This window comes from Apodemus sylvaticus, chromosome 11 (genome assembly GCF_947179515.1).
Source record: "Apodemus sylvaticus chromosome 11, mApoSyl1.1, whole genome shotgun sequence".
Lineage (NCBI taxonomy): Eukaryota > Metazoa > Chordata > Mammalia > Rodentia > Muridae > Apodemus > Apodemus sylvaticus.
Window position 1 is genome coordinate 83882539 of NC_067482.1, and position 17520 is coordinate 83900058.

General features: G+C 41.9%; 1 protein-coding gene across 1 annotated transcript in view; it reads right to left on the bottom strand.

The window, feature by feature from the left end:
* Pkd1l1 (polycystin 1 like 1, transient receptor potential channel interacting) overlaps positions 1 to 17520 on the bottom strand; it is a 136510-nt gene that overhangs the window by 41056 nt on the left and 77934 nt on the right. The window contains exons 27-32 of the mRNA XM_052199716.1: positions 11385 to 11495; positions 11115 to 11269; positions 9756 to 9856; positions 6607 to 6799; positions 3112 to 3195; positions 340 to 547 (exon numbers count right to left, since the gene is read on the bottom strand). Of these exons, the coding sequence (XP_052055676.1) occupies positions 340 to 547; positions 3112 to 3195; positions 6607 to 6799; positions 9756 to 9856; positions 11115 to 11269; positions 11385 to 11495 (852 nt within the window). The remainder of the gene's footprint in view (positions 1 to 339; positions 548 to 3111; positions 3196 to 6606; positions 6800 to 9755; positions 9857 to 11114; positions 11270 to 11384; positions 11496 to 17520) is intronic.

Here is a 17520-nt window from a genome sequence, read left to right on the forward strand (position 1 = left end):
TTAGACACATACTTGGGTCATTTCTAAGGTATCTAGCTGTCCCATATGTCTTCTGGTGAAACATATAAGACACTGCACTATGATGATTCTTGTCTGGATGCATCGGGGAGTCAACCCTGTTCTCTTTCAGATTGTTAGGTTTCCTATTCAGAAGAAAACCATCTATGAATCTTTTGTACAGGAAGGCAGAAAGGGGAACGAGAGTCTGGGGGTGGTCGTCCAGGAAACTGCCCTTTGCACTTACAAATATACAGGATGACAGGGGACCATCTTATTGCCAAGTCATACCCTCAGGTCCTCCACATCCTCAGACATCACTTTGCTAGGAGCTCACATTACCTTTGAGGTAAATCTGGCCGGTGACCGGAAGCCAGTGTCGATGATGACTGCATACAGCTGATGACCAGGTGGTGTGTCTTCTTCCAGAAAAATACAACCAGGATTCTGTTTCTCATGACGATCTACACGCCTGCTTTTACTCACCAAAAATCCATAAAGAGCCAAGAAAAAGACACTGAAAGCACAGGGGAGCAAGTTGTGCGGATGACTGTAAACAAAAGAAGAGAGATTAAGGGAACCCCTCATGGGAACTGGGGGGTTCATCTTAGCGCTTCAAAAATTCACAAGCTCTCGTTGGTCGCCATGGACCTATTTTCCAAACACCTCATATAGTTGAGTGGAAGGAGACTCCGAAAGCCCAGAGCTGCCCATGGCAATGCCAGGCACCTCCCAACCTCCACTGAAGTCACAAGGGGCCTGTGATGATCCAGCTGGGGTGGTAGAAAGCTGCACCCTGCCGGGTCCAATGAACTTAGACTGGGAAATTGAAAAAAAATTCCAGGGCCAGAGGGTGGTGTGCGTGCGGTATGGCTCAGTGGTAGAGTACTTGCCTAACATTTTGAGGCTTTGGGTTTAATCCTTAGTATGAATGAAAAGAAAATGGATGAGGAGAAGGAAAGAAAGAAGAATGTCCCTGTGTGAGGCATGCTTTGTAATACTGATGTGCCTTTCTGTTCTCCTCGTGCTGCCTACTAGCAGAGCAAGACAGAAGCTCGAGATGTTCCAGTGCGCCTCTTCTATATAACCATGTTCCTGTGAGGGAGGCTGCTTGCTCTCTACCTGTAACCTACACTCACCTGGTCCCTGCTACTGATGTACCAAGTCTGCCTCGGGGAGCAAGCACCCAGCCCCTCCCTCTGTAGACCCACAGAGAGTCACGCATGTAAAGTCCCTCTAGCCGGAACCTTAGCATACTAGGACTTGGGCTTTATCTGCATTTGACAAATTGCAGAGGGACTGTGCTGTGTGGGAATGCTGCCTTCCTAGTCTCCTGCCACATTACTCTGACTCTGCCTAAGAACTGGGGTGTGCTCTTGATCCCCAGAGTTGTTCTTTCTTCTTCTAGAGCAGAACCAGAACCAGTTCACGCTTGCTCTCAAGCACATGTCATGAACTCACAGCCTCTGCTTCTGGCCCACCCTTTCTATCCCTCCATTATGTCCCGGAATCTCCCAGATGTCACCAGTACTTTGGGTGATGTTGCATGGTACGTTCTGTTTGTAGTAGCCTTATTCTACCCTCCTCCTTGTTTACTCACAAATAACACTGGTGTTGCAGAAACCAGGACCAACACTACCGTACTTCAAGCCCTGAGAATCGGTTGGCTGGAAATCTTCTCTGGCATAGCATCCTTTCTTAGTAACTCATGATGTAATTGCTACCTGTGTTGGTTTGAAGGAAAATGGCTCCCATAGGTTCACAAGAAGTGGCACTATTAGGAGGTGTGGCCTTGTTGGAGTAAGTGTGTCACCAGGGGTGAACTTTGAGGCTTCAAATGCTCCACCAGGCCCAATGTTGCGCTCTCTTTCTGGTATCTGCGGGTCTATATCTTCTAGATGTAGAATTCCCAGCTACCTCTTGAGCACCATGTCCACCATGCTTCTAGCCACGACAATAACCATGAACCAAACCTCTGAACTATAAGCCAACCTCATTTAGATACTTTATAAGAGTTCCTTTTCAGAAATAGAAACCCTACCTAAGATACTACCTATCAGGACCACCAAGTAATTTACTAAGTACCATGCATAAGTGAAGTAAGGTTTCATATTCTACCAATATAAGTGCAAAAAAAAATTCAAAGTGGCTTTCCCTCAATGCACTCATTTTATATACTCTAAATATACAGCTATTAGTTATGAAACTGTAGTTATGAATACATGGTAACTTTTAAACATCATTTAAAATAGGGTAGAGATTTTTATTGAAAATGAGGCTAAGACTATTTATAATAGCCAGAAACTGGAAAGAACCCAGGTATCCCTCAACAGAAGAATGGATACAAAAAATTGTGGTATATATACCCAATGGAGTACTATTCAGCCATAAGAAACAATGAATTCATGAAATTCTTAGGCAAATGGATGGAGCTGGACAACATCATACTAAGTGAGGTAACCCAGTCTCAAAAGATCACTCATGGTATGCACTCACTGATAAGTGGATATTAGCCTGGAAAACTGGAATACCCAAAACATAATCCACACATCAAATGAGGTACAAGAAGAACGGAGGAGTGGCCCCTGGTTCTGGAAAGACTCAGTGTAGCAGTATAGGGGAAAACCAGAACAGGGAAGTGGGAAGGGGTGGATGGGAGAACAGGGGGAGGGAAGGGGGCTTATGGGACTTTCAGGGAGTGGGGGGGCCAGAAAAGGGGAAATCTATTGAAATGTAAATAAAAAATATATCAAATAAAAAAAAAGAAAATGAGGCTAAGACAGTATGAGTAAATCAATGCAAGCAAACTTAGGGTCATTCTTTATTGCTGTAGGTATTAATTAAATTGGTAATAGTTGACTCAGTCTATACTGAAATGTAGCCAAGCTTAAAAGTAAGAAAGATATTGGCTTCCTGGTGTTCATAAGGCTCCTGCCAGTGGCGGTAAAGTCTAAACAGTAATATAACATGTAAGACTAGCAGTCCTAATATCCGTGCTCCAGAAAACAAACATGTTACATAAGTGTTAAGTATAAACTCGGCAGAGCATGGGCCTCTCTTAAGCGGTCACTGGAACACATGGAGTGACGTTTTCCTTTAGAGAATGGAACTCACCTCTGAAACTCAGAAATGCTGCTCACTTCAAAAGTGCCATTCAGCTTTCTTCTGAGGACGGAGACAGGTGCAAGGTGCCGGTAGCTAGACGGGGAAAGCAAGCACGTGAGAATAGCAATGCGGGGGCGGGGGTACAGTGGTTTGGGATGGGACAGTGAGAGGCTAGAAAAAGAGCCGCCAGATGTTCCAACCTTATGATGTGGGTCAGTTTGCCATGTCTTCATTTATAACTGTCTTGATGTACCACAGAGTGTCAAGCCTGGTACTAGGAGTCATCTCCCAAGGGAACTATCCTGAAATGTCAGGCATGGAGTACACTGCCTCCTACAGGCAGGCTCACTACAGCACATCCTTAGAGTCAGTCAGGTTAGAGCCTCATGTGGACTGACTTTTGTTTAACCACCTATTCTGGTCTTACAGATATCCCATCATTGCTAAGCCCTTTGTGAGAACTACTATAAATACTATTTGTGACCCTGGAACTTGGGGGAAAAAGAATACTATGTAGTAGAGAACAAAGGATTACTTTCATGTATAATTTAACAGCAAAGAATGCTGAAACACTCCAACATTATCAGTAACTTCCCATGGTACCACATTATTGTAAAGAGCTACTACAAAGCCATAGTAATAAAAATAATAGGCCCACTCTCTCTCATGCACACACACAAATACAAATTAAATTTGCAAGAAAATGGCTGGAACTGGCAAATATTATATGCATGAGTTAAACCAGTCCCAGAAAACAAATGTCTCGTTCTTTCCCACATATGGATTCTAGCTTTAAAAACTGTAGATGTCCATGTTTAGTGGGAGTAAGTGCCAGCAGAGGCCAGGAAGCAAGAGAGGAACCATGCGAGGCGGCCGCAGGAAAGGTCTTGGGAGGGAAAGTAAACACATATGAAAGCTGCGGAGGGCGGTGGGAGAGAAAAGGTTCAAATGGGGAGGGGAAGATGTAGGGAGAGGTCAGGGCTGGGTCAACCAAAACGAAGAACTTATGAGAAGAAATGGAAGTTTGCTATTTATAAACAAAAGGTACTATAATAATAAACAGTTTGACGTGAGGAGCCCTGCACGAGCCTGCCTGAGTGTGCAATGGTGTTTCTAGAAGTTCCAGCTGTGGCACACCTCCTCATGACTTATTGGCCATGGAGTCCCCAGAAGCTCCCCAAACAATACACACTCCTACCATTGCTCTTGGTTATATGCCAGAACTAGATGGTAAAAACCTATTGCTGAAGACACTGTGTGGTTAGAATATAGGACACAGAACATAAGCTGGAACTCAACTGGAAACTTCCTCCCTGCTGGCTAGCATTCATAATGCTGGCAGGTGTTATTAGACTGCCAGTGCGGGGGTGGTGGGGTGGGGGTGGGGGTGGGGCAGGGAGTGGAGGGGAGGAGGAGAAACATCATCAGCGATGTTATCCAGCTGTGGACCCTGCACCATCTATTACTGATTTGCCAGGCAATGCATGCCTACTGGGATGATAGAGGAAGGACTGCTTTGGAGGTAAGCAATAGCTTTCTGATTGGATTTGCATATGCAATCAAAAATGCATATCCTGGGGAACATATGCCTGGTATTGTAAAGTTGATAAAATACCTTTGTCTCTGTATATTACAGGCCCTAGAAAGGAATGTACTACTGATCTTTTGCTAAATAGAGTAGTCAAACTGTCTTCCAAATATGCGTTCTAATAGACATAGATTAGTGTTGCTTTGAACCTTGGTCAGACAAGCATACATTTTCAGTGAGCTAATACAGAAGTTCAGAACTAACCCAAAGACTGAGAAAGTAGCTGATGAATGCTTAACTCTAAGTAGGACATCTATAAAACATCCTTCAGGGCCCAAGAAATATTGTGAAGAGGGGTCATAAAGATGGGGAGGAGCCAGATGATACCTAGAAACACTTTGAAATGTCATCTTCTGGATATGACATAGCCATGTCAATCCCGGACTCATAGAAGAGCTGTGGCTACTGGCATAAAACTCCAAGGAGACAGAGTCTTCCAGATACAACAGGACGGATGTTCATAGGAACCCACAGAAACATTGGAAACATGCACAGGATCTACACAGGTTCAGGCCAGATGTCGTCCCAGTGCTGAGAAAGGAAGTGGACAGTGTCTCCCATCTCTAACCGAGATGCTATCTTCAATTGACAACCACTTGCAGAGGAAAAATCAGCTTTCTCCTATGGAATTTTACTGGGTATATAAGCCTCACTTAGGGGTAGGTCTTAAGCCCAGCAATAGACGGCCAAAACAAAATGAACTCAACGGTATTTTTGAATATTTTGTTGTCTTGTTTGGGCATTTTTAAAAATCTACTAATCTTTTGTGTGATTGTGTATATTATGTTTTCCAGTTTTGTAGAGTATTGGTATGTGAGTGTGTGTGTTGTGCTTTTTGCTGTTTATTTATTTATTTACTTTATTTTTGTTTGCTTTTTATTTTCATGTTTGCTTTCTAAAGAGAAAGAGAACGGTGAAAAATTTGGAGGTTCTGGGAGGAGATGGGGGAGGAGAAATATTGATTAGAATATGTTGTATACATATTTTTAATAAACACACACACACACACACATACACGTACACGTGCAGATGTGCGCACACGAGCATGTGAATAGAAAGTAGGAGGGGAACCAGGAATGAGAGGCAAACATGAGAGGGTAATGTGGGATTAATATGATCAAATGCTTTTTAAATGAATAAAAACGATTCAACATAGGAAAAGTGACAAATGGATGTACATGTCTCCGGCTTAGTATGCCTTGAACAGGTTTGACCCCTAACAGGCAAACACAACACACAACTCCTTGTGGCCTCTCTGTTCTTAACAGGGATAAGACCTTCTATCCTAGTAACTATTGAATTTCTACACCATTGAGAAGGCAAGGGCAGCAGAAGTGAATAGACTAAAGTAAGTGATCATAAGATTGTTAAGTCTATGTCTGGGTGATAAATAATGTTTATTATAGTGATATGACCCGGATATCCCAAATGACCAAGATGGCTGCCTGCCTATAACCATGCAGAGACTTCTCTTTCTAGGTAAAGCTAACTTTCAAACCATGCCCTCTGCACACGAGGGAATGGGGTGGCAGGGGTTGTAACAGTAGAGAATCAACCTGCCTGACTACAAAATGCACAGTCACAGGATGCCAGGACATGTACGCAAAGACATCTGGTGAGCTCATGTGCCATTCATCTGCCGACTCATTTCTCAGTGGGCACTGACTACCTGCAACATGCCAGGCGTTACAGGAGGCTCAGGCCAGAGGCCCAGCAGACACCAGCACCTTTCCTTCGTGCTGACTGCAGACAGGTGTAGCAGGCACATTGTGCTAGGCTGGCATCTATCAGGGTTGTTCGGCTTTTATGAGAGGACATTGCTCATGGAAGACCCTAGTGATTGGCACAAATGCAGATAACACGGGAGTGAGTTGTTAAAATCCCCAGGCTTTTCCCCAGCAGGAATATACCCGTACCTGCAGCTGACTTTTTCAGGAGAAGTTCCTGGCTGTGGATAGGAACCTTCAGATCGCCACTCCGTCTTGTCCCAAAACACACATTGGATCCACTGGAAATGCACTGTATAGTTTACAGCCCCAGCAAGATATTTGTTTGGAGGTTTCCTGTCATAGTCAGCATCTAGTAGGGATAAATATCCCACATTGGCTCCTAGGGGGAAAAAAAACTATCAATAATCATATGAACTTTGCAAGTGGCATACTTCATCCACAATGCAAGTGGAAGGACAGCTGGGGACAGAGAGGCGAAGACGGAAGGTCTGAAAGGTTTGTCATATTCTGGCCATTTCCTGCTTTGGGGAATTTCCTATGAATTAGACACGCCCAATCTTTTGTGTGATTGTGTATATTATGTTTTCCAGTTTTGTAGCGTATTGGTGTGTGTATGTGTGTGTTGTGCTTTTTGCTATATATGCTACTTTCATTTGTGAGTAACAGAGTGCCTGGGAGAAAAATAGTGTTACTGGTGCCACCATGTTCTAAGTCCTTCCTGACATCCCAAACAAAGGGATCATCCCATCTGGCATGGATGGAGACAGTTTAGCTCCTCTGTAGCTACCATTCAAGCCTCTTCTGCTTCTTCTCAGACCATTAGCCACTCTGCCAAACACTGTGCTTCCAGAGACAATACATAGATTGGGTTTAGTCAATCTTCTCTTGATAAGTTTGAAGTTTAGAAGTAAAAGCTTGTGTGCCCTACAGTGGGGAGAGGGAACCTGTAGAGCCCACTTCCTGCAGAAAGACAGGGCACCAAGTAAGAGATGGCATTGCCATCCCACAGTCAAAAACTCTGACCCATAATTGTTCCTGTCCAAAAGAACTGCAGGGGAAAAACAGAGAAGAGCCTGAGGAAAAGGAGGTCCAGTGACAGGCCCAAAGTGCAATCCAGTTCAAGGGGAGGCCCCAAGGCCTGACACTATTACTGAGGCTATGGAGCGCTGACAAAAAGAGACCTATTATGACTGCCTTCTGAAAAACCCAACAAGCCGCTGAAAGAACCAGATGCAGATATTTGCACCCAGCCAATGGACAGAAGCTGCTGAGTCCTGTGGTTGAATTAGGGAAAAGCTGGAAGAAGCTGGGGAGGAGGGCAACCCTGTAGGAAGACCAGCAGTCTCCATTAACCTGGACCCCAGAGATCTCTCAGTCACTGGATCACCAACCAGGCAGTATATACCAGCTGATATGAGGCTCTCAACACATATATAGCAGATGACTGCCAGTTCTGGCTGCACCTAACACTCAAGAGACTGGAGGCCCTAGGGAGTAGAGAGGTCTGGTGGGGTGGGAGGTGGGGCAGTGTGGGGGTGGGGACATTCTCAGGGAGACAAGTGTGTGTGTGTGTGTGTGTGTGTGTGTGTGTAGGAGGTATGGGATGTGGAACAGTCAGAGGATGGACTAAGAGGGAGGTAAAATCTGGAATATAAAAAAAAAAGATTAAATAAAATTAAAGAAAAAAAGTAAAAGCACTTAACTTCCACTTATGAAGTTTTCTCCTGAGATTTTTAAATAAATGGTTTGGGAACAGCTAGATATTAGTTGTTTGTCAAACTATGATATTGATAGGAATATGGCAAGTGGGTAGGAGTGCTTGCTGTGCAAGCACCAGGACTTGAGTTCAAATCTGTAGAACCTTTATAAAATGTTTGATGGGGTCACACATTTGCTTGTAGTCTAGTGCTGTGGTGAGTGGAGACAAAATGATCACTGGCATCTGCTGGCCACTGGTCTAGTCTCAGGTTCATAGAGAAACCTTGTCTCAAGAGAATAAGGTGGCGAGGGATAGAGCAAGACACTAGACATCTTTCACTTTCTTTGTGCACATGCAGATTTGCACACCTGCCCACATACATGTACATAGACCATGTACAACATAAACTTATACACACATTCTCACAGTAAATAAATAAATGAATAAATATATAAAGGAATGAAATTTGGATCATGCTTCATATAATATGCTATTATAAATAAGCCAGAGATCTAAAATGTTAAAGTACTGACATTGTACCAGTGCTAAATGATATGTAAATGGTTTCTCTTAAAAATCAGATATAAGGAATTGATTTCTAACAATAACTCAGATCTGAGAGGCTATTGTTCCTTATCAAAGAAACGTCTCTTAGCAACAGATGGAGACAATCACAGGAACCCACAACTGGCCAAAATGCAGTGAAGAAATAAGTGATGGTGAGTGTCCAGCCCCAATCGGTGGTGCATCTACAACATGGCTCCTGCACCTCAGGCTCAGAGAACATTGCAGAAGAATGACTGGGAAGACGGTCAGAGCCAGGTGACCAGAAAAATCTATTGTGTGATTGCGTCTTTTAGAAATAGCAGGGAAGCATCACCCATACTACTTCAGTAACACGGCTGCCTAACTAGCCCCGAAGAAGTACAACACCAATAGAGCTGACACATTGAAATGGGACAATCTCATGGACCACATGCTTAGATACACAACTACAGGCAACTAAGAAATAACGGGAGGGAGAGAATTGGTCTTCCCCAGAGATGAGCCGTCTAATTGGTAATTCAGTACCAAGCAGTGGTTCAGCCTTGAAACGTACATACATACAAAACACACACACACACACACACACACACACACACACACACACACATACACACACACACACACACATACACACACACACACACATACCACCACACAGACATGAAATATATGTGTGTGTGTGTGTGTGTGTGTGTATATATATATATATATAATTAAATGGACCGAGCAAGTTGTGTTTATATATTTAGGCATCTGTGTATATATGTGTATAACACAGGAAATAAGGCCATAGTTTGAGGAGGCAGCAAGGGGAAGCATAGGATGGATTGAATAGAGGAAAAATAAGGTGGGAAGTTATATGAAAATGAGGGCAATCAATTTTACCATTAAAGTGTTTTAATTTTATTGGTTTTACCATTTAAAATGTTTCAAGCTTGTATGGTGGTGCAGACCTGGATGTTGATGCCATAAAGAAATAGCAACCCTGCCACGCACACACAGGCCACAGCACGTGCTTAGCACATACAGGCCACAGCACATGCTTAGCACATACCAAGAACGGAGAGCTCAACGGCTTACATCTACTGACCTTTCCGTGGAGCAGCAGGTACATACAATTGCACAGTCTGCTCGTCCCAGAAGTAGACGTGCTTCACAAGAAAATCAGAAGGCGTGGCTTTCTCAGAGAACCTAGGGGCAAACATGATGTAGTGAGGTGCAGCTTTTCTTGTCTGTGTGTACTTATGTTCCTAGTAACAAAATTCCTTGCCCTAGAAGGGGATAGCTGGAGATAATCAGGGCTAAAAAGAACCAATATGGATTATCCCCTGATGCACAGCCTCTTAATATCCCCCCCAATACACACATAATACTTTATCCCTTATATCTGTAAGGAACAAACAAACAAAACCCCCAACCAAACGAAACCTACTTCAGGAAAAAACAAGAATAGCAACTAGGCCTCTTTGTGGAGTGAGAGCAAACATCTGGCAGCATGCCAAGGAACAGGACATGTGTATACCTATCTGCCCCAGTGCTTCACCACACTGTCAGGAAGTGTGGAATTAGCAGACAGAGTGCCTCAAAATAGTCACATAAAGAAATTCCCCTTTTGCGTGCAACTTTGAAAATTTAGGTGAAAAAAGAAATCCAGATTCTTTAGGTAAACAGAAACCTTTAGATAACCAATGGCTCAGCTCGATTGGCAGATAAAGTCAAGCCAGTGAATGGAGACTCAGCTATGTGTAAAGCCTATCTGTACAACAGAGGGATAACACACACCTTGCCTCTTCAGCCAGTTGATGGCCTCACCTGGTCAGGCAGGAGCAATGGAACAGCTAGCGGCTGCCCAAACACATAGAGATTCTGAGGACAGAAAAAAAACCCAGGGCTGCTGCTGCCAGAGATACTGCCCCTCCACACCTGTCAGTCAGTCACTAAGGTGACCTCTAGCAGTGTTTTCAGCCTGAGAGTCCAAAGAATCCCCAATAGCCTTTCCACGTAGTCTGGCCACTAAATGAAACCGATCTAATCTCACATACTCAATGTCACTGAGAAAGAGGATTAATTTATTAAGTCTCTTTGGGAATATAAATTTGAACACATTTACTCCTGGGGAAAAAGGAGAAAAGAAACAAGTGATGGAGGGAACAGTAGAATAATTCTGGCCCAGGTTTGTGTTATCAGACTTCAAAATGAGGTCATCCATAGTATAACTGAAACTTGGGTGTTTCACGTTCCAGTTAACAGGCAGGAATCCAGCTTCTAAAAATGTATGATAACTTGAAGCACGCACACAGTCACACACATACCTAGGCATATATATAATTTCTTTAGACAACGATCCTCATTATTCCTTTAAAACTAATACAATCTTGGTCACAAATCCCCTTCAGGACCCCCATCATGTAGGAATCTCACTTCCACTGCAGCTGCCACCTTCACACACCTTACTAACAGTGTGATGGGAAAGGCTCTTGTAACGGGCTTAGAGAATTCGATGTGTATCTGTAAAGATTCCTGGGAGTTTTCTGAAAGCCCTGTGAACCGATGGACATTCACCTCATCCCGAAGCAACACAAACATGGCTGGATTTCTCTTGTGCTGTCGTTGGAAAGAAAACAAGTTAGGCCAAGTTTTTGGGGGGGAGAGGTAAGTGCATTACAAAGCAGCCAGCCCAGCCTGGATGAGGCAGAGACAGTGGGACAGCCATCTTTACCAGGTGGTCTTCTTCCCCAAACTCCATAGTCACAGGTGTCTCCAGTCGTCCTCTGAGGATAGGTCTTCTGCTCTCGCAGCTATAGAGCCTGGGGATCATGACACCACCCACCTTGGGGAACAAAAATAAATAAATAAATAAATAAATAAATAAACAAATAAACAAATAAATAAAGCCAACAGTTGACATCCTAGCCCTGCATTCCCTGACACAGATTAGAAAACCCTGAGGTAAGTACTGATGGAGCCACTTATGAGACATCCAGGAGCCCTAGTTCTGCTAAGATTATCTTTCTGGAGAAATTTGTAAAGACAAAAGACCCAAATAAAAACAGAAATTCTGATACTTGAGCAATTGGGCCAAGAGGAGTAGATATCAGAAAATAGTTAAACTCAGGACTGACACAAATAAAACTGAAACAAAGAGAACAGTACAAAGAATCGACTAAATCAAGAGCTGGTTCTTTGAGAAAATCAACAAGGTAGACAAACCTTTAGATAAACTAACTGAAAGGCTGGGAGGCAATATCCAAATTAATAAAATCAGAAATAAAAGGAAGCCATCACAATAGAAACTAAGGAAAATCAAAGAATGATTAGCTCTTACTTTAAAATCCCATATTATACAAAATTTGAAAAACTAAATGAAATGGATAATTTTCTGGATAGAGTCCATTTATCAAAGTTAAATCAAGATCAGTTAAACAATCTAAATATTCCTATAACTCCTAAGGAAATAGGAGCAGTAATTACCCACCCCCACTCCCCACCAAAAGCCCAGGGCCAAATGGTTTTAGTGCAGAATTCTACCAGACTTTCAAGAAAGATCTAACACCACTACTCCTCAAACTATTGAAGGAACATTGCCAAGCTCATTCTATGAGGCCACAGTTCCTCTGATACCTAAACCATACAAGGACTAAACAAAGAAAGAAAATTTCAGACCAATTTCCCTTATGAACATTGATAGAAAAATACTCAATAAAATACTTGCAAACTGAATCCAAGAACACATGAAAAACATCATCTACCATGATCAAGTAGGCTTCATCCCAGAAATGCAGAGATGGTTCAATATATGAAAACCCATCAATATAATCCACCATGTAAACAAATTTAAAAAAGAAATACACATCATCTCATTGGATGCAGAAAATGTTTTTGATAGACTTCAACACCCCTTCATGTTAAAAGTCTTGGCGAGATCAGGGATACATGTTCCATACCTAAACACAATAAAGGCAATATATTGCAAGCCAATAGCCAACATAAAATTAAATGAAGAGAAAGTTAAAGCAGTTCCAATAGAATCAGGGACAAGGCTGCCCACTCTTTCTGTATCTCTTCAATATAGTACTTGAAGTTCTAGATAGAGCAATAACACACTAAAGAGGCCAAGGAGATACAAATTGGAAAAAGAGAAGTCAAAGTATTGCTATTAGCAGATGATATAAGAGTATACATAAGTGACCTCAACAACTGTAATAGAGAACTCCTACAGTTGATAAACACCTTCAGCAAAAGTGGCTGAATAAAAGATTAACCCCCCCAAAAATCCAGTAGCCCTCCTTTATACAAACTATTAATGGGCTGAGAAATAAGTGAGGGAAACACCATCCTTCACAATAGCCTCAAATAATATAAAATATCTTGGTGTAACTCTAACCAGGCAAGTGAAGATCTGTATAACAAGAACTTCAGTCTCTGAAGAAAGAAACTGAATAAGATATTAGAAGATGGAAAGATATCTCATGCTTATGGATTGGTAGGACTAAACAGTAAAAATGGCTATCTTACCAAAAGCAATCTACAAATTCAGTGCAATTCCCATCAAAACCTCAACACAATTCTTTACAGACCTTGAAAGGAAAATTCTCAACTTCATATGGAAAAACAAAACAACCCCTCCCAGAATATCTAAAACAATCCTGTATAATAAAAGAACTTCTGGGCGCAGAAGTGTCCTGCCCAGAGAGCTGAGGAAGGAGAGAAGCTCTGCGGCCATACTCGCTGCCTGCCGGGACAGAAAAGGGTCACTAGGTACTGTATCATACTGAGCTTTAGATCTCTGGTGGTGCAAACTGCCAGGGTTCTGCCTGCACTCAGGAACTGAGCACATAGACGGGTTTGTCTGCCAGCCCGCCGGGCTCGGGGGGGGGGGGGGGGGGGGGGGGGGGGGGGCGTGTCCTGCCCAGGGAGCTGCGGAAGGAGAGAAGCCCTGCGGCCATACTCACTGCCTGCCAGGACAGAAAAGGGTCACTAGGAAATGTATCATCCTGAGCTTTAGATTTCTGGTGGTGCACACTGCCAGGGGTCTGCCTGTACTCAGGAACTGAGCACACAGGTGGTTCATCTGCAAGCCAGTCCATCTCGGGACCTGGGTACTATGTGAGAATCAACAGAGGGAGTGACCCCCACCACAACATCTTCGCTCCATAATAGAGCAGACAGAGAACAACACCTGGTTGACCTTGACAACCTAAGTATAACATTGCTTGAGGCAAGACTGAGAAGGGTTCCAAAGGCACAAAAGAGGAAGGCAGCATATCAGTAATCTGTGCCAGAGGAAACCCAGTCATCCAGTGTTGCAGAGATAACCTTTAAGATCGACATTAGGTTGAAGCACCAGCCAGTGACAATAAGACCATCTAACACCTGGGAGAACTACATGGCTAAAGGCAAATGTAGGAACATTACTAACAGAAACCAAGGCATTATGGCAGCATCTGAACCCAATTCTCCAACAATAGCAAGTCCTGGATACCCCAACACACCAGAAAAACAAGATTTGGATTTAGATCACTGGTCATGATGCTGGTACAGGAACACATGAAGGGCATACTTAAAGAAATTCAGGAGAAAATGGATCAAAAATTAGAAGCCGTTACAAGGGAAACACAAAAATCATTGAAAGAAATTCAGGAGAATACAAAAGCCAATAAGGAGGAAACGCAAAAATCACTTAAAGAAATACAGGAGAAGTCATGAAAGAGGAAACACAAAATCTCTTAAAGAATTAGAGGAAAACACAAACAAGCAAATGACGGAACTGAGCAAAAACTTCCAGGATCTAAAAACAGAAGTAGAAACAACTAAGAAAGCACAAAGGGAGACAACTTTGGAGATAGAAAACCTTGGGAAGAAATCAGGGATCATAGACGCAAATATCAACAACAGAATACAAGAGATAGAAGAAAGAATCTCAGAAGCCGAAGATACCATAGAAACCATGGACTCAACAGTTAAAGAAAATGCAAAATGCAAAAAGCTTGTAACCCAAAACATCCAGGAAATCCAGGACACAATGAGAAAGCCAAATCTAAGGATTATAGGCATTGATGAGAGTGAAGATTTACAACTTAAAGGGCCAGCAAATATCTTCAACAAAATTATGGAAGAAAACTTCCCTAACTTAAAGGGAGAGATGCCCATGAATATACAAGAAGTCTACAGTACTCCAAACAGACTGGACCAGAACAGAAATACCTCCCGTCACATAATAATCAAAACCCCAAATGTACTAAACAAAGAAAGAATACTTAGGGCAGTAAGAGAAAAAAGGGCAAGTAACATATAAAGGAAGACCTATCAGAATTACACCAGATTTCTCACCAGAGACCATGAAAGCTAGAAGATCCTGGGTGGAGCTTATGCAGACTCAAGAGAACACAAATGCCAGCCGAGACTACTATACCCAGTGAAACTCTCAATTACTATAGTTGGAGAAACCAAGATATTCCATGACAAAACCAAATTTACACAATATCTTTCTACAAACCCAGCCCTACAAAGGATAATAGGGGGAAAACACCATTACAACGAGGGAAACTATACCCTGGAAAAAGCAGGATATTAAGCTTCTTTCATCAAACCCAAAGAAGATAACCACACAAGTATAAAATTAAAATAAAAAATGATAGGAAGCAATAACCACTACTCCTTGAGATCTCTTAACATCAATGGACTCAATTCCCCAATAAAAAGACAGACTAACAGACTGGTTACATAAACAGGACCCTACATTTTGCTGCATACAGGAAACACACCTCAGTGTCAAAGACAAAAACTACCTTAGAGTAAAAGGCTGGAAGACAATTCTACAAGCAAATGGTCCCAGGAAACAACCCAGAGTTGCCATTCTAATTTCAGATAAAATTGGCTTTCAACCTAATGTCATCAAAAGAGACATGGAAGGTCACTACTTGCTGGTCAAAGGAAAAATCCAACAAGAAGAACTCTCAATCCTGAACATCTATGCCCCAAATACAAAGGTGCCCTCATTCATAAAAGAAACTTTACTAAAGCTCAAAGTACACATTGCACCTAACACAATAATTGTGGGTGACTTCAACACTCCACTCTCACCAATGGACCAATCAAGAAAACAGAAACTAAACAGGGAGACAGTGAAACTAATTGAAGCTTTGAACCAATTGGAGTTAACAGATATATAGAGAACTTTTCATCCCAAACAAAAGAATATACCTTTTTCTCAGCACCTCATGGTACCTTCTCCAAAATAGATCACATAGTTTGTCACAAGACAGACCTCAGCAAATATAAGAAGATTGAAATAATCCCATGCCTCCTATCAGATCACTATGGAGTAAAAGTGGTCTTTAGTAACAGTAAAAACAACAGAAAGCCCACATACACATGGAAACTGAACAATACTCTACTCAATGATACCTTGGTCAAGGAAAAAATAAAGAAAGAAATCAAAGATTTCTTAGAATTTAATGAAAATGAAGGCACAACATACACAAATCTATGGGACACAATGAAAGCAGTGCTAAGAGGAAAACTCATAGCTTTGAGTGCTTCCAAAAAGAAATTTGAGAGAGCATACACTAGAAGATTAACGGAACAACTGAAAGTCCTGGAACAAGAAGAAGCTAATTCACCCAGGAGGAGAAGAAGACAGGAAATCATCAAACTCAGGGCTGAAATCAATCAAGTAGAAACCAAGAGAACCATACAAAGAATCAACAAAACCAAAAGCTGTTTCTTTGAAAAAATCAACAAGATAGATAAACCCTTAGCCATACTAACCAAAGGGCACAGAGAAAGTATCCAAATTAACAAAATTAGAAATGAAACCGGAGATATTATAACAGAAACCAAGGAAATTAAAAAAATCATCAGATCCTACTACAAAAACCTGTACTCAACACAACTGGAGAATCTGGAGGAAATGGACATTTTATTAGACAGATACCAATTACCAAAATTAAACCAGGATCAAATAGACCATCTAAACAGACCCATAACCCCTAAAGAAATAGAAGGGGTCATAGATAGGCTTCCGACCAAAAAAAGCACAGGACCAGATGGTTTCAGTGCAGAATTCTATCAGACCTTCAAAGAAGACTTAACACCAATACTCTTCAAACTTTTCCACCAAATAGAAACAGAAGGAACACTACCCAACTCTTTCTTCGAAGCCACTATTATGCTGATACCAAAACCACACAAAGATCCAACTAAGAAAGAGAATTTTAGACCAATTTCCCTTATGAATATCAATGCAAAAATACTAAATAAAATTCTTGCTCACCGAATCCAAGAACACATCAAAACGATCATCCAACATGATCAAGTAGGCTTCATCCCAGGGATGCAGGGATGGTTCAATATAAGGGAATCCATAAATGCTATCCACTACATAAACAAACTCAAAGAAAAAAACCACATGATCATTTCATTAGATGCTGAAAAAGCATTTGACAAAATTCAGCATCCTTTCATGCTAAAAGTCTTGGAAAGGACAGGAATTCAAGGCCCATATCTAAATATAGTAAAAGCAATATACAGCAAACCAGTAGCCAACATCAAACTAAATGGAGAGAAACTTGAAGCAATCCCACTAAAATCAGGGACTAGACAAGGCTGCCCCCTCTCTCCATATCTTTTCAATATAGTTCTTGAAGTCCTAGCTAGAGCAATTAGACAACATCAGGAGGTCAAAGGGATACAAATTGGAAAGGAAGAAGTCAAACTATCACTATTTGCAGATGATATGATAGTATACTTAAGTGACCCAAAAAACTCTACTAGGGAACTCCTACAGCTGATAAACAACTTCAGAAAAGTGGCTGGCTACAAAATCAATGCAAGCAAATCAATAGCCTTTATAT